Source organism: Corylus avellana, chromosome 1 (genome assembly GCF_965113065.1).
Source record: "Corylus avellana chromosome 1, dhCorAvel1.hap1.2, whole genome shotgun sequence".
NCBI classification, from domain to species: domain Eukaryota; kingdom Viridiplantae; phylum Streptophyta; class Magnoliopsida; order Fagales; family Betulaceae; genus Corylus; species Corylus avellana.
Window position 1 is genome coordinate 2,038,900 of NC_142490.1, and position 21,282 is coordinate 2,060,181.

The following is a 21,282-nucleotide window of genomic DNA, read 5'->3' on the forward strand; positions in this document are numbered from 1 at the left end:
GCTTGGGGATGTAGATATGCTTATATGTATACTCGCACAATTATTGACAACAACACGTTTTAAAGTCATGAAAGTCATTAATCCATCAGAACTCCACAGTGAAGCATGCTTATGCGAGAGTAATACCATGATGGGTGACCTCCTTCAAAGTCTAGTTCGGAGGAGCAAAAAGCGGACAATATTGTGTGTCATTTGGGTGTATCATTACATATTCCATTATCATGGTGTGTGCTAAGCCAACTTTAGAAGTTGAGTACTGCTATAAATTACATTTTTATTTCACAACTGTTTCATCATGCTTATATGACTGTCCCAATCAACAATTATTAAAAAAAGAAAATGGTTAATTGGCATGATTGCTTCAACATGATAAAATAGTGGTAGGAGAAAACTGTGTTTTCTAACATTACTCTTAAGAGCTTAAAAATAATTAGCCTTGTATTAGAAATTAAACCCTATTGCTTGTGATTTGATGAAATAAGGAATCGAATCATCATGCTGATTTAGAGGCCCAAGTATAATTCTAAAATAAAACAAGTAATAGATCTGTAATGTATTTATATATGTTAGCATGTGATTGCAATCTCGTGAGTCACTCAAACAAATGTTCATACTCTCCAATCATATGATATTATAAAAGAATTGTAGGTCTAACATTTTTTAAATAAATATATTTATGACTAAATCTTCAAATACTTATATCAATTATAAAATTTATTTAGTATATGAGATAATTAAAGAGATAAATTATAAATAAAAAAAAATGTTATTGTTGGCAAAATTTTGTTTCAAAACGGTGTATCCAAAAGATAGTGAAGAATGATAAATACCATCTTTTTATCTTATTTTTATTCTCTCAAAATTAATATCACTATCACCTAACTTTAACAGGATAAACGGCACGTAGCATTACTCCTCCTAACGTTGTTCCAACGCGACAAAACATTGACGATGTCATGTCACCGATCCTATGTATTATTATGTAACTTTACCACCCTCGCCCTCGGTGAGTTGCTGTAGTGTCGGTGCTCGGAAAAAAACGAAAAAAAGGTGGATCCAATAAAGTAAAGCACCCCACTCCAACGGTCCTATCTTGCTCTTAACTCAACGGATCGAGATCCAGTGCAATTTAACAATGCCTGTGAGTCTGTGACACTGTAAAACTCACATAAAGCATCACTCTTATCACTTTGCTCCTTGGGTTCCATTTTTCCAAAGAGAGCCACGCAACCCGTAATCCTATTCGGTGGAAGTGTCCACGTGTCCAGGTGCCCATGCGTGAACCTTTACTCACTCTATCCAACTCTTTGCACTCTCAGACCGAGACAGTGAACTCACATAACCAACTATTAATGGCTTTGTAGGTTTGCTGAGTTATACCTCCGTTGAGTGATGTGCACTGGGTGGGTACTGGGTTTTTGGGTAATCACTCTGAAGCGAAAAAACCCAGTTTGAGATCTGATCATCTGAGGCGAAACTCAGTTGGGATGGTGAGGCTTCAGTATCAGACTCATGGAAGAGGAGCACTGGCTGGGCTTTTGATGCTGCTCTTTCCGGTGTTCCTGCCAAGTTTGTTCAGCCCATTAGGCCATGCCTCGCCGTCCATGTTATCGGTATTGTTCACATCATCTGGATGATCATGTATTGCTTTATCTTATTTTCTTGGAATAAGTTTCCCTTTTCATTGTGACCAGAAACGGTAGTTTACGGGGAAAGGCCTTTCCTTTGTTCTTTTGCACAAACTGGGACTCTGTATATTCTGGGTGTTTTTTTTTTTTTGCTTCATTTGTAATGTTTCAGAAGAGGTATTAAAGAGTAAGGAAAAGGGCAGGGCTGGGATCAATTAATTTTTGGATGAATAGGGCTGAATCTAATTTATGCCAAATGTTAATGATATGATTGCGTGGTAGGTTATTTTAAGAGGATCAAGTTGAAATAAGTCATACATTAGGAGGAGCTAAGGTCAAATTTGGTAGGAATTATGCAAATTTGGAAGTGTTGACTAAAAAGTGCTTGGCTTTGTCGAGTTAAGCCAGTTGATTTTACACTGATTGCCAACCAGGTGAGGATCACTGCTATCTAAGGGCTTCCCCAAAGTGAACTTAAGTTAGTGTTAGGAGCTCACCGAGGTAGAGTAGGGGTTAGTTATATTCCAATGATATATCCTATGAGTAATATGATGTTGTAATGAATATTAAAAAAAAAAAAGTGTGTGGTTTACATTGTTGGAAATATGATTGAGATCAATGATTGAAATTTGAAAAGATCACCACCAATGCAACTAGTTTTCTTTTTTCTTTTAATTTCTCAGAGTGGTGAAATATGTTTGTTACTTTCTAGAAGTTGCAAGTTTCTGGATGGTTAATGAACCTGAGAAAAAGATCTACCTAATATAGCTGCATCAAATAATAATTTGACTAAAATAATAACAATTTCAATAGTTTGTTACTTAAGTTCAGCATTATGTAAGCATAAAAGCTATCATCTCTCCACAAAACATCCTCACTGATGTTGGCCCTCATGCATGAAACAGAGTGTGTTAGGATTCTTGATTTACGAAATTCAGAGAAAGTGAAGTAATGCAGGGTAATCATCTTTGTTTAAATGTATTGGTTTCACAAAATTAGCCTTTTACTTTTATTTCTCGTCCTGAACATATATGATCATTCAGACTGAGAAAGTAAAACATTTTTCTTGGAGGACTTGTTGAATTATGAATATTGTTTTAAAATACCATCAATTTATATCTCTCTTTTGTTGTATGTTATTTTGTATGCTTTTCCATTGATCAATAAATATATATGCTAGTTCTGTGATATGAAATCCAAGGATAGTGTCAAGCCATTCACAATCAACCTGCTTTTAAAGTGGCGTCATGTATTTGAAATTAATCTTTTTGGGGGCCTAAAGGCCCTAAACTGCCTGTTAAATGAAAGATTGGCATTTTACAGGAATGGAATGCTCCAAAACCAAGGCACTCGCGTCTGCTCAAGAGTGCTTTACAAAGTGATCCTGTAAGAGTTGTTGAGCAGCAAGCATGCTTTATAAATAAATTTATAGTTCTGTTAGTACTAAAGTCCTCTTTACTTATATAAAAAAAAAGTACTAAAGTCCTCTTAATGATAACACCCCCCCCCCCCCCCCCCCCCCCTCTCTTTTTTTTATCAGACAAATGCACAGCAGTCAGCTCTCTGGATTCCTTTGCCCAACGAAGGATGGAGACCCTGTGTTGAATCTACAAAAACCCCTTGTAAGTGATGAGAAATAGAGTAACCACAAAGAGCTTTCCTTGGTTTAAATCTGCTATGTGCTGCATGAAGTATTGAGACAGTGTGGCCTAATGTCTTGATATTCACTAATCATGGTCAAGCATATATTTTTCACTGATTGACCCTTTATTTCATGCAGCATTACCAGAAAAATCTCAAGGATATATTCAGGTATTTCTTGATGGAGGCTTGAACCAGCAGAGAATGGGGGTAGGTACCTAAATACTTTCTGAAGCATTTAATGTAGATGCTAATGGGTGACTAGAATTTTGAGATCTTGAGTGGCAATAATTACCCGTTATTGAAATTTGAAGTAACTTGTCTGATAAGTAGTATCACTAGCTCAAGTGTTATTTTGTTTCTTTTAAAGATATGTGATGCAGTTGCCGTTGCTAAAATACTGAATGCTACGCTTGTTATCCCACATCTTGAAGTGAATCCTGTTTGGCAAGATTCAAGGTACTTGCAGGAGCCATATTTGCAGACTTTGTTTTTCCTATTTCTTTATGTCATGGATTTTCTGTGAGGCTTTAAATCAAAGTTGCATGATTTTTTCCTTCACAGCTCATTCATGGATATATTTGATGTGGATCACTTCATCAATGTATTGAAGGACGATATTTCTATAGTTAAGGAGCTGCCTTATGAGTTCTCCTGGAGCACAAGGGAGTATTATGCTACTGCAATCAGAGCCACCCGGATTAAGACAGCACCAGTTCATGCATCAGCAAACTGGTATCTAGAGAATGTATTGCCTACACTACAAAGGTTGGTAGTTGACTAGTTTTCTAAGCCTTTTGTTAGATTTCGAGCTAAATTGTTGATCAAATTCTTTGGTTCTAAGTATCTTTGGATAGACAATTTCATCAAAAAGATACCAAGGTGATACCACCTAATATTTAGACTCAATTTTTACCCTTCAATTGTGCCATACCATTGCTTAGGGATGTGCTTATAGTTGTTTTCTGGACTTTGCTTGGTCTCTAAATGATCATATCTTCTGAGATTTGAAATATGTTTGTGGTACAGTTATGGAATTGCTGCAATTTCCCCATTCTCTCATCGTCTGGCTTTTGACAACTTGCCCATGGACATCCAACAGCTACGTTGTAAAGTTAACTTCCAAGCATTAGTTTTTGTTCCTCATATTAGAGTACTTGGTGATGCTCTTGTCAGCCGCCTCCGCAATCCTTCTGGCAAAAGTGGAGCACTTGGCACCAACTACCTCCAGGAGAGCACAGAAGGAGCCGGGAAGTTTGTGGTGCTACACCTTCGGTTTGACAAAGTATGCCCATAATATATATATATATATATATATATATATATATATATGTTGTACGAAATTTCTGCCTTCAAATTTATTCTGCAGTCTCTTGTCCAAAGATTTGGGTCGATGAAGTATTTGACATTATAACTTGCTTGATTTATTTCTGTAATGATGACTTTCCTGACAAGTGAAAACAAATTTTAACCTGCTTTATTGTCAAGATACCTTACATGTAGTGTCCTTGCAGTATCCATGCATGTGGCAGGCATGCAGGATACCTTAGATGTATTGTCAAGATACCTTACATGTAGTGTCCGTGCAGTATCCATGCATGTGATATATGGTGATCCATTCCATGTGCTCATTCATTAACCTTGTCATTGTGCAGGATATGGCGGCCCATTCAGCCTGTGATTTTGGTGGTGGCAAAGCTGAAAAACTGGCTCTAGCCAAGTATAGACAAGTGCTTTGGCAGGGAAGAGTCCTCAACTCCCAGTTCACTGATGAAGAGTTGAGGAATCAGGGGCGTTGCCCATTGACACCAGAAGAGATTGGATTGCTGCTTGCAGCTTTGGGCTTTGACAACAGCACTCGGCTCTATCTTGCGTCTCACAAGGTTTTTTATGTCTCAACTTCTGTGTAGTCTACGTCACTTTCGGACAAGTGAAATTTACGTTTCTGCTCCCAGGAGTTTTGATCTGTGAAATGGTTATGTTTCCCAGGTATATGGTGGAGAAGCTAGGATTTCAACTTTGCGAAAACTGTTCCCACTAATGGAAGATAAAAAGAGCCTAACTTCTGCACTGGAACGGGGCCAGATTAAAGGAAAAGCTTCCTTGTTAGCTGCGGTTGATTACTATGTTGGCATGCACAGCGACATCTTTATCTCTGCTTCTCCTGGAAATATGCACAATGCATTGGTGAGTATTTCTACAAGGTAGCATCATAGATTTAAGCATTATGTTTGATTTCTTGGAAGTTTTGCTTCTCACTCTGCACTTGATCAACTTAAATTTTGGCCCATCCTCGTGCATTCAATTAGCATATTGAAGATGAAAACTTTAAAGTGGGGTTATCCAATGGTAGGCCTTTGATGCGCCACCCTGTTCCACAAGTAAGAAATTGGGGCGCGGCGATTTTTAGTAGTAAGATCAATTAGGAATTATTTTATAAATTAGTCATAAAACTAGTTAGGACCTAGATTTTGTTTGTGTTGGACATTAAATAAAAACATTAACAAGCAACTCAAACACAAAACACTTACAAAAACACAAACAAAAAAAAGAAGAAAAAATAATTCACCTTTTCAAACAAAAAACACCCCCAAAAACACATCGACAAACCGAGCTGATTTTTTCTTCACACTAGTTCTCGAGGCTGTTTTCACCAAATTTGAGAAGGTTTATTTGGATTACTTGAAGTCAACGAATTAAAGAAGAATTTTATGCTCTGAAAGATATTCGGATGGAGAAGAACAATTTTATGATCCATATTGGATTTCTTAGATCTAATGGTGTATATATTATCACTTTATGAATAATTCATCGACTTAATCAGCCATTTTGATGTCTACAGGTGGGACATCGAACTTATGAGAACCTGAAGACTATAAGGCCGAACATGGCATTGCTGGGGCAGCTTTTCCTAAATAAAAGCATCAGTTGGTCAGATTTCCAGCAGGCAGTGATAGAAGGACATGAAAACAGACAAGGACAAATCAGATTAAAAAAACCAAAGCAGTCAATTTACACATATCCTGCTCCTGATTGTATGTGCCACGCTTGAAGTAAGGCTGTCTTCTGTGTCTCACCATTTGGTACTTCAACTATTGTTTGTGAGTAGTTCCTCATAATGTATTGATAAATAAGTCTCATACCATATCGCCTATTCGTAGTCCTGTTCATGTAATGATATCATGTTAAATAGTTTGCTGTGTTTTACAGTCGTCAATTTCTTCCCAATTATTAACACTTAAAGATATTGTGATTTCTCAGTCTACCATTCCAATTATTAAGCACTTTAAACTCAAGGTTGTAATACTTTCACTTCTCGTATTTGCAATCGAGTACCATAGCCTGGTTTGAGAGATCCGGTTTGTTAATGATTTATGGAGGGTGTGTTTTTTTGTTTGTTTGAAAAGGTGTTATGACGTAATATAAAGTTAAAAATAATTTTGAGTGTTTTGTGAGTGATTTATTTTTAGGTTGTTTGTAATGTTTTGTCTTTAAAATGGAAAGCAAAAGGGAGAAGGACATGAAAGATAGAACATGAAATTGCACTGATCTCCTGGAATGGAGATCATAGATCATGCAGTGCTGAAGTAAAATCATGTTCACTTTTAAAATTGACGATTTTTTTATTTTTTATTTTTTTATATCAAAAAGGAAGACGATGATAATGAATAGAATGGTAGTAAATACTAAATGGCAGCCTGCAGCGAAGTTGGTAACAGGCTGATGTTAGCAGTAGTGCAATACTCCAAGGTGATAGGTGTCATGCCTAGTTGGTAACAGGCTGATGTTAGCAGTAGTGCAATATTCCAAGGTGATAGGTGTCATGCCTAGCCATGATGGTTGGGTCTTCTCCCAGCCATGATAATGACTGGGAACAAACCAAGCCAAGGCTAGGTCGTGCCTAGCCACCTTGGCTGGGAGATGATACAGCCACAATGGTTGGGCACATCTCAACCACAATGTCGACTTAGCCATAGTCAGGTCGTGCCCAGCCATGGTTCGCCACGATCAGCTCACTCTCCCAACCATTGTGACTGGCAGCCCAGCGGGGTGGTATGACTTGGCAGTTATATGGGGCTGCTGAGGCATGCATGAGGTGGTTCAAGTTGCTTAGATGTTAATGTGCTGTGTTTTAATCTGACATGGGTTCATTAAGAGATTGATGAAAAATTAGACGGTTGTCTATATTCGTCACAAAACGAAAACTCAAGCCTTTTTAATTGTCAAAATTAGAAACCCGAGCCCTTATTTATCAGAGGGGTAAAACTCAAACCCTTAATGGGACAATTTTCCTTTAAAAAAAAAAGAAAAAAAAAAAAAGAAAAAAAAAGAAGAATTTAACTTTTGTATAGTCATCTCTCTAATGTCTACAAGCAAAACAGGAACAGCTTGGAGTAGCAAAGTAGATCAGTTTGATTGCCAAGACCATTCATATCTTGACAGATCCGATTTCTGTATGATGTATAGCTAAATTGTCAAAGCCGCCAGATAATACAAATTATCATGACAAGAATCGTGAAGAAAAAAAAAAAAAAAGAATGTACAGTGTACACTTCAGCTTGAAAAAACACAGCTTTGATGGTGTAATTCCGGAGAGTTAGCAAGAGCAGGAGCAAGACCTAAGATATCTTCATCGATCAACCTAATTGATCTCACTGATTGCCAGACGTTGAACTTGGTCCAGTTGCAACATGGCCATCTTTCTTATCCTTCTCAGAAGTAGGTCCATTCCGGCTTGCAGCCATTTCCTTTCCTTCTGCATGACTTGGCGGGGTAACCATTCCCTCATCAATAGGAAGTGTTCTTTTTGAGCCCTCCAAAGCTACACCAAGTACTATATTATCTTCCAAGATAGGCCTTGATGTTGAAGGCTGTGCAACCGGTGCTGGCATCCTTTCACCTTCCTGTCTAGATTGAGTTATTGGTAATGCACCAGCTTTGTCAACACTATCTTCCGATGAGGAAACCGATGGACTGCTAGACTTCTGTGTAACATTCCCAAAACTTGCACTCTTGGGTTGCTTGCCATCAGAGACCTTTTGGGTTGAATTATCAGATACTGAACCCATCCCTTTGGGGTCAGAGAAAGGCATGTCTGCTCCCTTAGAATTTGTCTTATACACAGGTTTTGATGTTGGTTTCGTTGTTGCATTTTCATACCCCTTTGGATCTGACACAGATGCTGCTGCAGACTTGAGCTCTGCCTTGGGATCAGGATTTGGTGTCTCTCCAATCTTATTATCTGCCTTGGTGTCAGAAGTTGGTGTTTCCTTGGTCTTGTGGTCAAGAACTGATGTCGGTCCAACCTTAGCATCACCCTTGTTGTCAGGTGTAGGTCGTGCACCAGTCTTACTGTCTTGTTCTGCAGTTGCACGCACTGAACGATTCTTTGTTTTATCTTCTCCATTAATTCTGTTAGGGGGTTCGATCATTAACAATGGGCGGTTTGATGCCACTCCACCGTGGCTAAATATTGTGTCTGCAAATGGTACATTTTCCAAGTCGGTATCACCATATATTTTCTGCACTGTACGGATTGGCGTGGCAAGTCTAGCTCGGTGATGGCTGATGACTCGAAGAAGATCTAACAGTATAGCTTCCTGTTTTGTCAGACAACATTAAACTTAAAATGAGTTCAATCCTCTGACAATAAGCTGCATTTTATAAACTCATTGGATGGCTGATTGATATAAACAAGGATCATTTGGCTGCCAAAAAGATAGTAAAGCTTGAAATCTAACAACCATAGTCCAAACAGAGTCAGAAACCAGTGAAGTAATATCTACCAAAACGCCACCTAAACAATTTGTTCCAAATAGAGATGTCATCAGGAAGTCTCCTTATGATTCATATACATTAATGGGCACTAGCTGCATAATGGAATCACAAATGGACAAGATGGGTACGTGGTGTTTGGATAGAGCAACAACACAATATTGCACTTAAAAAAAAAAAAAACTATGCAAGATCATACATAAAAGCATGCGTGCAAATCTGATGTATCATACCATGTGTTGTATTAAGAGTTTGTGCGTATTAGAGAACCATAGAGTGAAAACTGTAAAAAATATTGCATAAACTAACAAAATAAATGAGGTCCATTTGGGAAGAAAAAATTATAAACAGCATGGCATACAGAAATGAGGTGAATAAGGAACACCTTTTTGATGTATTGTATAAACTAGCTTGGTTCATTCATCTGAATGTCCCACATTGGTTTCTTATTAGGTGAGACTGGGCTTTGTAAGCGATTCTTAGAAGCTCTAATTGTAACTTGGCTAGTCATTTTGGAAAAATAGCTTAGATGTGGCTAACGCTTTCCTTGATTTGTTACAGGGGGCTCAAAGAAGACTTTTGAATGCTAACAGGTTTTAAATTCTCCCTACTGAATTGTCAGGTGCATTGGATTATATTTTTGCACGATTGGGTCAAAAGTGCTAGAGAAAAATTCTCTTACCTTAACACATAGATACTCTTCAAAATGTGAAGTCTTCACGAAACACGATATCAATATCTGTAAATGTACAACACAAATATTAAATAACAAATATATAACTACACATGCAAGCGTACAAAAATGATACCGGAGCACTTAAATATTAAAAAGCACTATTACTAAGCATATATTTTTCTTTCATAAATCTAATTGGTCAATCTTATAAGATGCCTTTTCGCTAGTTTCTTATGAAGTCAATATAAGAAACAATTGTGATACCAAATGTGGAAACAATATGAAATACATCAACTAGCACTACCATCAATTCAGAAAGTGAATCACATGGTAAAAGCAGAGGATCCATTTGTTTCATTGCAAAATATTTTCTGAAATATGTTTTTCATATTTTTTTGTATTTGTGCTACTCCTAACCCCTCACTCCATGCGCCACCACCCCCCACCCTCCCCCCCCCCCCGGGTCACTCCCACTACTACCTTCCAATATTTTGTGAGCGTTTATTGATTTTAAGATAGAGATTTTTGGTGTCACCAAATACTAGAAAATTATTGTCAGAATCTCAACTAAACAATATAAAACAAATCATTTTCCATTTTTTTTCTTCTAAAAGTACTTTTTTTTTTCTAGGAAAAAAATTTTGTTAGGAAAATTTTTGACGTCGAAACTAATTAAGCCTTAATTAACAAAAATGAAAAATAAAATAAAAATCATAGCTATGTAAATCTAAAGCATGACAATTTGTGTTGACCAAAAGAAATAGATTTATAATCCTTTCATAAATATTTTCATTCAAGTAAGTCCTCAGGTTACTGTCTAATTTTGTTTTCCTTTCCTCAATTCACATCAAAACCTATAGGTTGCAGAATGATTTCAAAAGCCATCCATAACAACAAAGAAAGACGGGGACAAAAATTGAATTTCCACAACAGAACACAGATGCATGCCTAGTTAATGGAACCTAGACAAGGACACCAACCAATATATACAATTGATTACACAAACACGTCAATTGTTATGATAATACTTGTCATAAAACCGTTTTAATAAAAAAGTGGACTCAAAAGATAATAAAGAGTGAAACAATACATAAAATAATCAACTTGCACAATAATGTAGATGTTTAAGCACTAACCAAAAGAGCCTGGTTTTCAGGATTAACATTTTCCAGAAACACTCTTCTGTGCAACCTCTGTTGCTCAACTTGTGGATTCTTTGCTAAGACTTTGCGCATATCAGCGACAATACTCTGCAAGGAAAGAGCAGACAAATCAATTAATCATAGACGAAAATCAAATAAAAATTCAATGGCAGCAAAAAAGCAGCTATAATCTGTATGAAAGGATAGATAATGGAAATTACTCCTCACATTAATCTTATTGACGTCCAAGTGACTAATGGCTAGGTGTGTTTTGATACGCCAATGAGATTTTTGAGTGAGATTTCTCACAACATTCACCGTGAACTTATGGTTCGGAATGTGAACTGCTTCACGATCTTCACCTCTCACAATTGTTGGTGACCACCAACCCACATGCTGTAGGGTATAAAAATCATCAAAATTCAAAGAAGAAAATTTTCTGAATAAATTATGTCATTTTAACTCACTGATGTAACCAGTGTTCATACACTGTAATTTTCTCTGTATTCATTAATAATGGGGAAAACATCAAAATCTATATATAGATTCAATATTATCTATCTTTTGGTCCTTTTCTTGTAGCCACTTACTCTTTAGGGTACATGTTCAATATTCAAATACAAACCTCAACAGTACCAGAAACTTCATAGCCTTCAATCTTAGTTTGAATCCATTCATTCACAACGAAAGGCCGAGTTGCATGAATCATAGCACTTGAAAGGAAATTTGTGAATATCTAGAAAGATTAAACAAATCGATATCAAAATTTGACACAAATAAAATAGCTTACTATAGTTGCAATAAAGATAAAAGGCAATAATTAGGGTTGCACCTCACGACCAGCAAGAGTTAACAAGACAGTCCCAAGACCTCCAGCAGTCAACCATTTCTGGGTAGAGAAACCCAGCAACTCCATGAACAATGAGACAGCAGCAACCCATACAGCAGAGTAAACAGCTTTTCCTGCAAATTGGAATCCCATCTGCCCAAACAGCAAGTAATTTTCATTGTAGAATATGCATTTTTTCTAGCAATATAATAAATAATTACATCCTCAAGCAATCAAATAAAAATAAAGAGAAATGACATTATGTATTTTCAGAAGGTCTCCCTAATTATGTTTATTAAGCAGGACAAATGGGTACCAAAAATATACACATCAATAAAGAAATTGATATTCAACTGTAATATGGCCTAGAAGATATGAAATTAAAATGTTAGATGTGATTATGGTCTGTTTGATGAACATTGATAGAATATTTGAACAAAGTCAATACAATTTTAAGCACAGTAGGTTGATCACATAGCACCTAAGGTGCAGCAAAGCTAATGTGACACCTTACATGTAATTACAGTTTATAAAGCATCCTCTTCTATAAGGCATAAAGTAAATATAAAAGACACTCTTGCTAGAAAATAATGATAGGACATCTAATAAAAGTATAAGTTGAAAAGCATAAAGGTCAACTCAAATGGCCAAAAAAGACAAAATACATGAAGTAGTGGCTCAGAGTTCTGATGCTTAATTAATTTCACCAGCTGATGGTCTAAGTTTTGCCCGTCAGTGTACGGCTATAGTATTGGTACATCTAATTAAACAACCAAGGCAAGAAGTGTTATGATAAAACATTGACACACTTACATTTCTAGTGTCACTAGAATCATTAGTCTCAGTGACGAATTTCTGTGCTTGTTGAATCACGCTGCACAGAAAAAATTATAATTGGTTTAGTTGTCATGGAAGTAACTGCAGTAAACACTGTAACTGGCAAAACATTATCCATATTGCCTGAAAATATAAGGATAATTGGCGCCAATGAAGCAGCAATAAGTAACAAATAGTGGCAGAATTGCCATAACTTTAAAAGAAGCAGAAAGAATATCTTTAGTAAAAGGAAAGTGAGGATATGCAAACTGCTTAACCATTACATATTTAACGTAATAGTGATTGTAATTCACTATTAGACCTAATAAGTCCCAATAGAACCCCACCTGCAGCTCAATGGTTTTAGTTTATTAAACAAGGTTGAGTGAAAACCTCATCAAGGTTTTCAAAACCAAGACAAATGTAGAATATACACCCACCTTGATAAACAATAGGCGAAGGCCAGTACAGTCGACAATGATCTCACAAAATTCAAAAGACGTTGCTTAACAACCTGGCTAGCTTCTGTAGGTAGAACTACTGGATCCAGTGCTCTGCAAGAAACAGAACTGTGAGCAGTAAATCTGGAAAATAAATACTGTATTCAAGGATAAGAATATAAAACTCTCCTAGTTCAACATGTCATGATAGACTCACCTGCAAATTAGTGTTGCTCCCGTCCATAGCAGCAAAGGCTGAAGATATGAGGTCATGACATAATAAATGCGACTCTTTTTCCAACTATTATCATTCTTCTGCAGAATATTTATCAGGGCATCAACTCAATATGGAAACAGAAAGAATATTTATTGTACCATGGTAAATGACATGAAAATGAAGACTTAAAAATATTGCACATACATGAAGAAGTACGTTTCTGCTCTGACGCAAAAGTGGCCCAATGCCCCATACAGCAAAAATAATAATACCAACTGCTGGAACCAACTTAAGTACAAGAGGACTACCTTCTAAGACATTATACGACCTGCATAATACAAAAAAATTAAATGATTGCTACATTTACAAGAACATAGTGATTAAAAGGAAACATGACATATTGGGGATGACAAGAGTTATTTCACATACTCCATAAGACCACATTTTTTAGACAGACTACCTGAACACAAAGCAGATAATATTACCTTCTAAAAAATATTAGACACTCAAAAATAAGATCAGAGTCCAACTCGATATCCATCTAGCTTTTCATACTTTAGCTTACATGTTTGAGCAGTCCCTTTTATATTTACATCATTACAAGAGGTCCATATATATTTACAGAAAAGCCTAATTGAGTTGAAACTATGATCAAAGAAAAGATATATTTTACATCTCAGAAGGACTGTAAATGGAGACACAATTGCTCTGTACAGAATTTCTACCTATAAGTGCAGTTTAAACTATAATTCAAAGTAACCAACTAGGTTTACCACAGAATCAATCACTAGTCCAATTTGAATATCTCTACAGGATAGACTCAATAGAAAACCAAAGACTAAAAAGGCAGCAAGGTATTGAATTCAATATAATTATTGAATGAATGCTAATTGATTGAAGACAAATTTACCTGGTCAATGCCATGGCAACGGTCTTTGTACTAGAGAGTTCAAATGGTTGGCCTGGTCTTAGAAAAGAACGGCATTTAAAAGCATTGAATCTGCTAGGTAACGAATGTATTGGCCTGTATGCAGTGTCCAAAAGGCAGAAGCTCCAAGATTCCTGTCGCTGAAACTGTAACAGAACAGATATATGTAAAGTTTTTTTCACATTATTTAAAGTTCCATCAATGCTAATAGCATCAATTGGAATATATCTAGGCAACCCTTTTTAGGGTGGAAAAGCAACAGCTAGCACGCAATCAAAACATCAAATTTAGCAAGAGAAATAGACTGCATTTCTGCTTTTAAAATAAGAGTCTGGGTTTCCATTCAATTTCTTATATACACATTGAAGACACCACATATCTAGTCAGACAAAACAGCACAATGTAAAAAAGTACAATTACTTCAGAATTAGAAATTAACAATGAGAAACTAACTAATTAATTCACCAGCAAGATGCTAAAAACATACACTAATTACACTAGACCAGACATAGGTCATTAAACCTTAATAGTAATAAACCCAGATGCCATCAATATACCAGAATTTACTAAAACAGCAAGAGCTTTGTTATCACTTGAATATGATGAAATGGAAGTAGCAATTTTAATGGTAATATAGCGAACAAAAGGTTTAAAATTCACAGAAGAAGAAGTGTTTAATGCTAGCATGTGATCACAATGCCTGTCAGCTATTAGTCTCGCCGATTTCCAGAATACCCTCTAAGTAGAATAAAGCATCTAACTAATTAACGCTTAAAAGATGCATCAATCATGCTGAACATTGCAGTACTTGTTTATTGATGTTTTAGATGACAATGATACTTCATCATTCATTCAATGCTTCAACATATGTCAAGTTGCTCCGAAAGGAACACAATATTGAAAGGGGGGAAAGACAAGTGGGGCTAAAGTTCTAAACCAAAAATCATACCGACACGCGTGATGAAAGAGTAGCACTTAACAAATGTAGCTTGCCCCTTCCTATTACACTCTGTAAACAAACAAATAACTTCAGAATAGGAATAAAAACATAGCTGCTGAACATAAAAAGAGACTCAAAAAAATTGAAACGAAAGAAATTAAGTACCTTGTATTGTTTATTGCACCTCTGATTCCCGCAAAGCCCCAATTCATGGGACAATTGCGAATAACCAGCGAGAGCCATTACCAGATTGAAACTGGTGGGTCAGAGTGCACGATTAGTACCCCAAGATCATAACACTACTTGGTTTCAGGTAGCCTCTACACCAAAAATTGATTTTGATCAAGGGACCATAACCCAGATAGACTTTGAGATCCTCACAACTAAAGAGGCTGCTAAAGCAAATAAAAAATTTCAGATGGCATCAAAAGATTAAAGCATATAGACCGTGCCGCATGCCAAACTCTCTTAACTACATCCATTAACGTCCCCAAGAGGTACCTGAATTGGCTAAGAACCATGCCTCATGAAGCAAAGGCCACTAGTTCGAATCCCCCCTCCCCCTCTTGTATGGACATGTCAAAAAAAAGAAAAAAAAAAAAGAAGAAGGAAAATAAGCAAAAAATAATTAAACTAACTTCGAAGAACCAATGTGGATGCACTGCATAGTACCATCAATTTGTTTTGAAAAATGGAGGATACAACCCATTCATTACATCGATTTGGGAATTAAGCCACTATTATTATTATTTTTTTTAGAAAAAAAATTGTTCTGCCTAGATTAAATGTGTTATAGAATTGACACCACGAACATCAAACTATCAACGTCGCTTACACCTTCTGAAAATATCAGCAGGGGACTCAGAAAACCCTAGAAATATCAATTCTTGGGAGCTCACCATCCAAATTTACATACATAAATTAAACACATTGAAACCCCACCGTTTTAAACCACACCTCCAATTTCCTCAATCAAGAAAAAAATTGAGGTCGCACAAGTTGTTAAACTATATTGCATTCCGACTACTAATTCCCAAAAAGAGCAAGAAAATAATCACCATGTCAATTCCAGATAAAAATCGCCAAAGCATCAAATAGAAGCCAAACTAAAAAAAATATATAAAAAAAAATAATAATAATAACTTAAAAAAATTACCTCGTGATGAAGAAAAACCAGAAATTCCCAGGCTTCTGATTTTTTATTTTCCTTCTATTTTGATACAGGGAAAGAAGAAGAAGGAAAAAAAGAACTGTTCATCTGTGCTCTGCTTGATATACGCGAAAGAAAGGATATTCGCGAAAGAATGTCTATTTTCTGGCCACGTGGCGGTCTTGTGCTTGACGACCCAACATGTGTTCCGTGGGCAGCGTCGAAGTTCTTGATTTTGTTTTTCCTCACGTTACAAAGATGGGTTTGAATTGACCCAATTGGCAATTTGGCAGTACTTGATCATTTTTTATATTAATAAATAATCCAAAATATAAAAATGTTAAAAAAACTGTTAAACTATTTTTATCTTTATATTACATTAAAGTAATTTTTTAATTTTTTTTTTTAAAAAACATTAACAAACATTAAAGTTTTTTTATTTATTATTACATATGTTATGTTATTGAAATGGGCAAGTTTTTCAGTTGTGCCATAATTTTTTAATGGGCTACACCGCTACATAGGGCTTTGACCACTTTGAACTCTCAAAATTCATGCAGATTGGGTTCTAGCATCCATAAGCACAACCCTAAACTTAAAAGGCCCAAACCAAAATTCACTAGTTAAAATGCCCCAAAATCCGATTTTAGGATTTTTTTTTTGTTTGGTTTAAAAAAAATGAAGAGAAACCATTTTGTGGTCGTGTAATATTAAGGTCTCGTTTGATATACATAATGATTATTTTATTAGAAAAATAAATAGCTATTATTGCTAATAAAAAAATGGTGAAATGAAGTAATTATTCCTTTAAAAAACTATTCGTAAAGAGAATAGTTATTTCCATAAAATATCTATTTCTAGAAATAATGTGAACTAAACAAAAATAATAATTATTTAATGAAAATACCATTCCATTCTAGAAACTTATTCCGGCAATCAAACAAGTTTCTATGTAATTACTATGCAAATAGGATGTCGTGAAAATGCAAATTAGTCTCTTTTGTCATTTCTTGGTTTTTATTGTCAGAGTTGTTGACTTGTAGTAATAGAGAAAACATTATTTTTTACTGTCAAGATTTTAATTTTTAATTTTTAGTAAATAAACCTGTCAGTTCTACTGTGGCCGCCGAAAGATTTGAAAGTTCCAACTGAAAAGTAACGACTTTTTAGGTTGCGAACTGAAATTTCCACGTATTGAAGTTTTTCTTTGAGTCAAATTTTTGGGCGGAAAATGCTTTTGGTTAATAATTTGTTTAAATTAAAAATTAATAAAATTTAAAATAATTGGTGGCTTGCTAATATATATATATATATATATATATATATATATGAAAGATTTTTAGAACAAACAGGGTTCTGGGAAAATTTAGGAAAAATCTTTGGAAAAGCTTTTACGTCCCCGTCTATCTATGAAGGCGAAAAGTGTCGTTTAAGATTGCGTTTGAAAAATTTTAAAGTGCTTTTAATATTCAAAAAGTCTATTCCTAAAAGGTAGTTCAATCGGCTGGGACCACACTTAATGAAGTGAAGGTCACTAGTTCAAATCCCCCTTCCCTTCTTATGCGGACATGTAAAAAAAAAAAAAAAAAAAACTCAAAAAGTCTTTTTAAAATATTTATTTGGTAAAAAAATTAAAAGTACTCTTTTAAGAGTATAAAAAACTTTAAAATGACTAAAAAGCACTTTGACAAAAAATTTAAAAATAAAATTTTTGCTCAAAAACCTTTTTTTAAAAACTTACTCTATTTTTGGAACGCAATCCCAACATGCTTTAAAACGAAAGCATCTGCCGCAAAATTGCTTGAATAATGAACGACGACGGTTCCCTTGTGTCAAATCGTTAACCAAGCAGGTCAAATTTGTCCACAGAGCTGCGAAGACCTTATCATGGAAGACGACCAGAATGTGAAGAACGAGGCACTGCAGATAATCGGGCTCAACCAGAACCGTCCTCGCCTCGTCGTCTTCGATCTAGACTATACTCTCTGGCCCTTATATTGGTATATGTATTATCAAAACTCCCTCGCTGTTTTCTTGTTAATCTCTTATGTTGATTACTGTTGGTGCAGCTTTGGCTTTTGATCATGACCCATTATCGAAAAAGCAATAAATTTTAATTTTTTGAATCTTTAAGCTTGTTATGTGCACCTACGTCTCAGTGTATCACATATATGTGCTTGTATGCGTATATGGATGCTGTCAGTTTTCGTACGGCTTCTTTTTCTGCAAATCCTTGGTACCCATTGCAAATTTACAAGTAAATGGCCGTTAGAGGACTCAAATTATATAGTTTTTTTTTTTTTGGGTGTGATAGAGAATCAAGCCATTTTGATCTTAGACCGTAAAAACAGCGAATGGGCTCTTTTTTTAATTTGTTATTAACTGTAGTTTACCTTTTCCTATAAGATTAAATTTACCTTTTAGGAAAACTGATGATTTAACATGGTATCAGAGTCAAAGATTTTTAGATCGAATCTTGACTTCGTCAAATCACTCCATTTAAATTAAATATTTCAAATGTTGGGTCTCACCTATTAAAAGGAAGTTTAAGCCTAACGTGAGGGATAGTGTTAAAATAATAATTAAGTGATTAAATTTACCTCTTCCTATAAGCTTAAGCTTATAAAAAAACTGGTGATTTAACATGGTTTATGGTCATCCTTTTGATTTATAAAGGAAAGAGAGAATTAAATCGTTGTTCAGGGTTATGGGAAGCATGATTGTCCTTTTAATTGCAAGAGCCTACACGTTTTTCTTCCTAAAATAGTGCACCAAATTGATTAATCTTTCCAATGATGAAAATATAGGGCACGCTTAGTACGCGGGAATGACTATTCTATTAGGAAATGAAAAGTGTTTCCGTATCTACCATTATTTAGTTCTCCTCTCCTATAGCGTTGTTTTGTAGTATGGTATTTGGAAAATTCAAATCATGTTCTCTTGTATGCATGAATGCTTGGATATCTATCCTGTGCACTGAAAATGGGTAGCATCATGTATGCTCAACATTTGTTGCCTTGGTTTATATCCCAAAGTACTCTAATAAACTATCTTTTACGAATCAATATTCTACAAATGATTGGTAGTGCTAGATTTCCTGCTAAATTGAAAAGGAAACTTGATAATTAGTACTAATAATAACATTCATGGTTACTTGACAGTGAGTGCTGCAATGAGGATGACACGCCGAATCTGTTTCCTAATGCCAGAGGCATATTATATGCACTCAAGGACAGTGGAATTAATGTAGCTATTGCTTCTAGATCACCAACTCCTGAGATAGCCAAAACATTTCTTGATAAATTGGGCATCCAGTCCATGTTTGTGGCCCAGGTGAGCCTCCAAGGAAGCATTGTCACCATTTCTTTTCAATTTCCTATCTTTCTCTAATTACAGCATCCCTGGGTTCACATGCTTTTTGACGAAAGACAAGTTAGAAGGTGGTTGCCTTGATTTATTCTTGCTTCTTTTCTCCCTCTCTAAAGGAGTACAATAGTATAATTTGGACTGACCTTTGAAGCAATGTAGATTTTGTTAGATTCCTCATATTCATCCTTTTTTTTTTTTTTTATAAGTAATCAAGTTGTTTAAAAAATCATATTCATCTCAAGGCTAAATTTAAAAGTCATTGGGAACTCAATAGCATCTTCCTAATAGTAGCCTTTCACATGGTTATTTTATGTAAGATGATAAGGCTATTCTTTTGGTAGGTCTGTGATGGTTTCAGATTCTAGTTGCCATCTTCATATAACTGAATGCTTTAGTCTCTGCAGGATGGTTGATTTCTTGTTGCCGTCATTTTTAACGCCCATAGCTTGCTTTTCATTGTCTATTTATTTGACACTATTATTTGTCAAGGAAAATAAGAATGCTTTGCAATTTGTCCCGCTTATCTCTTCTAAAGAACTGTTATTACGGATTATTATGCAGGAAATTTTTTCCAGTTGGAGCCACAAAACAGAGCATTTCCAAAGAATTCATAGAAGTACTGGGGAACCTTTTACTTCAATGCTTTTCTTTGATGATGAGAATAGGAACATTGAAGCGGTAAACTTGCCCCTTCCTTACCCTTTTAGTTTTGAAAACTGTTTACCACGTCATAGGTTATTAAAAATCTTTAAAGCAGAAAATTGTTCCACGTCTCTTGTTAGGTAGCAGAACTTTCAATGAATAGTCTGATTCCTGCAATCATATTTACAGGTATCACAAATGGGTGTAACAAGCATATTGGTCGATGATGGGGTAAACCTTAGAGCTTTGAAGCAGGGATTATCAGAATTTTCTCAGAAATCAGGATCATCAGCAGGGGCAAGCAGAATTAGTTCTCCCTCAGGTGTTTAGTCATGCGTTTTAAAGTTGAATGAAGCTGACTACAGCAAGGGAGAGTCATAATGTTATCAACTGATTTATTGTATCTTTATGATGCACATTGTTCATTCTTACCATCAAACAAATATTTGGTTACTATACCACATTTTTCAATTTCATCTATCATCAACGGACTTTCGAGTGATACTTTTAAGCAAAGATTGTTGTTATTATCAAGATATATTGTTCTGAAGTATCCACTCAGTCCTAGAAGTATTAACCATTTTCAAGCTCCATTGGGATGCAAAGTTTTAATCCCCTCCCAAAAGTAGAGAGTACACTACTATGCAATTGCCATACAATTGGAATGATGTGCAGTGAAAAATTAGTCTTTAATTTTTTTTTTTCTAAGTATTTGATCTAATAGCTGGTTTTTATTGTCACATCATCAGGTTGTATGACAGTTATATAACAGTCTACTAAATAGCATTACTCAAAGAAGTAAGTGAGAATTATTCAACAATTTGCATAAGAATAATGCTATTTAGTAGAATGTTACATGATTATCACACAACTTGACAATATGTCAATGAAAATTAGTCTTTGGATCAGTACTTCTAAAAAAAAAAGAGGCTAATTTTGACTGCTATGTTATTTCTGTTGTATGACAATACTGCATAGCATCACTCTTTGCATAAATGATTAGTAGAGCATGCATCCATGGAAGAAGAGCTAAAGATTCAATGCAAATGTACATAAGTAAAATCAACTTCTTTTAATATCAGTTGAAGT

At 35.4% G+C, this 21,282-nt stretch overlaps 3 protein-coding genes across 7 annotated transcripts; 2 read left to right on the forward strand and 1 right to left on the reverse strand.

Moving 5' to 3' along the window:
- The first annotated feature begins 1,112 nt into the window (after positions 1 to 1,112).
- LOC132172471 (O-fucosyltransferase family protein) lies at positions 1,113 to 6,565 on the forward strand. 2 transcript variants are annotated; one of them, XM_059583986.2, is made up of 11 exons: positions 1,113 to 1,268; positions 1,365 to 1,613; positions 2,952 to 3,014; positions 3,169 to 3,250; positions 3,409 to 3,479; positions 3,640 to 3,728; positions 3,834 to 4,037; positions 4,299 to 4,554; positions 4,925 to 5,152; positions 5,259 to 5,456; positions 6,112 to 6,565. In XM_059583986.2, the coding sequence occupies exons 2-11, from the start codon at positions 1,488 to 1,490 to the stop codon at positions 6,319 to 6,321; spliced, it is 1,527 nt and encodes a 508-aa protein (XP_059439969.2). In that variant the 5' UTR covers positions 1,113 to 1,268; positions 1,365 to 1,487; the 3' UTR covers positions 6,322 to 6,565. The 2 variants fall into 2 exon arrangements, with proteins under 2 accessions (XP_059439969.2, XP_088368417.1); XM_088512291.1 differs by having other exon boundaries at positions 1,113 to 1,613.
- Positions 6,566 to 7,593: 1,028 nt separating this feature from the next.
- Positions 7,594 to 16,351, reverse strand: MSL2 (MSCS-like 2). 4 transcript variants are annotated; one of them, XM_059582260.2, is made up of 14 exons: positions 16,189 to 16,351; positions 15,198 to 15,350; positions 15,042 to 15,101; positions 14,075 to 14,238; positions 13,369 to 13,492; positions 13,165 to 13,262; positions 12,948 to 13,061; positions 12,505 to 12,565; positions 11,695 to 11,844; positions 11,488 to 11,598; positions 11,091 to 11,258; positions 10,857 to 10,970; positions 9,727 to 9,783; positions 7,594 to 8,869 (listed from the first exon to the last, which is right to left on the reverse strand). In XM_059582260.2, the coding sequence occupies exons 2-14, from the start codon at positions 15,273 to 15,275 to the stop codon at positions 7,922 to 7,924; spliced, it is 2,247 nt and encodes a 748-aa protein (XP_059438243.2). In that variant the 5' UTR covers positions 15,276 to 15,350; positions 16,189 to 16,351; the 3' UTR covers positions 7,594 to 7,921. The 4 variants fall into 4 exon arrangements, with proteins under 4 accessions (XP_059438243.2, XP_059438241.2, XP_059438242.2 ...); XM_059582258.2 differs by having other exon boundaries at positions 15,198 to 15,424; XM_059582259.2 differs by having other exon boundaries at positions 15,198 to 15,427.
- A 1,620-nt stretch (positions 16,352 to 17,971) lies between these two features.
- LOC132172387 (uncharacterized) lies at positions 17,972 to 20,685 on the forward strand. The gene is made up of 4 exons (XM_059583876.2): positions 17,972 to 18,182; positions 19,344 to 19,515; positions 20,113 to 20,229; positions 20,383 to 20,685. Exons 1-4 carry the CDS (start codon positions 18,070 to 18,072, stop codon positions 20,521 to 20,523), a joined length of 543 nt encoding a protein of 180 aa, XP_059439859.1. The 5' UTR covers positions 17,972 to 18,069; the 3' UTR covers positions 20,524 to 20,685.
- Positions 20,686 to 21,282: the final 597 nt, after the last annotated feature.

What these genes read in the sequence shown, in the direction of transcription:
- LOC132172471 (XM_088512291.1), top strand. Translation starts at nt 1,488, where the DNA reads ATGGTGAGGCTTCAGTATCAGACTCATGGAAGAGGAGCACTGGCTGGG. An exon ending in CCTCGCCGTCCATGTTATCG is followed by an intron (nt 1,614 to 2,951) that starts GTATTGTTCACA and finishes GGCATTTTACAG; the next exon opens with GAATGGAATGCTCCAAAACC. An exon ending in GAAATATGCACAATGCATTG is followed by an intron (nt 5,457 to 6,111) that starts GTGAGTATTTCT and finishes TGATGTCTACAG; the next exon opens with GTGGGACATCGAACTTATGA.
- MSL2 (XM_059582260.2), bottom strand. Translation starts at nt 15,275, where the DNA reads ATGGCTCTCGCTGGTTATTCGCAATTGTCCCATGAATTGGGGCTTTGC. An exon ending in AAGTTTCTGGTACTGTTGAG is followed by an intron (nt 11,259 to 11,487) that starts GTTTGTATTTGA and finishes TATACCCTACAG; the next exon opens with CATGTGGGTTGGTGGTCACC. An exon ending in TGGACGTCAATAAGATTAAT is followed by an intron (nt 10,971 to 11,090) that starts GTGAGGAGTAAT and finishes CTTTCCTTGCAG; the next exon opens with AGTATTGTCGCTGATATGCG.
- LOC132172387 (XM_059583876.2), top strand. Translation starts at nt 18,070, where the DNA reads ATGGAAGACGACCAGAATGTGAAGAACGAGGCACTGCAGATAATCGGG. An exon ending in AGTCCATGTTTGTGGCCCAG is followed by an intron (nt 19,516 to 20,112) that starts GTGAGCCTCCAA and finishes ATTATTATGCAG; the next exon opens with GAAATTTTTTCCAGTTGGAG. An exon ending in AGAATAGGAACATTGAAGCG is followed by an intron (nt 20,230 to 20,382) that starts GTAAACTTGCCC and finishes TCATATTTACAG; the next exon opens with GTATCACAAATGGGTGTAAC.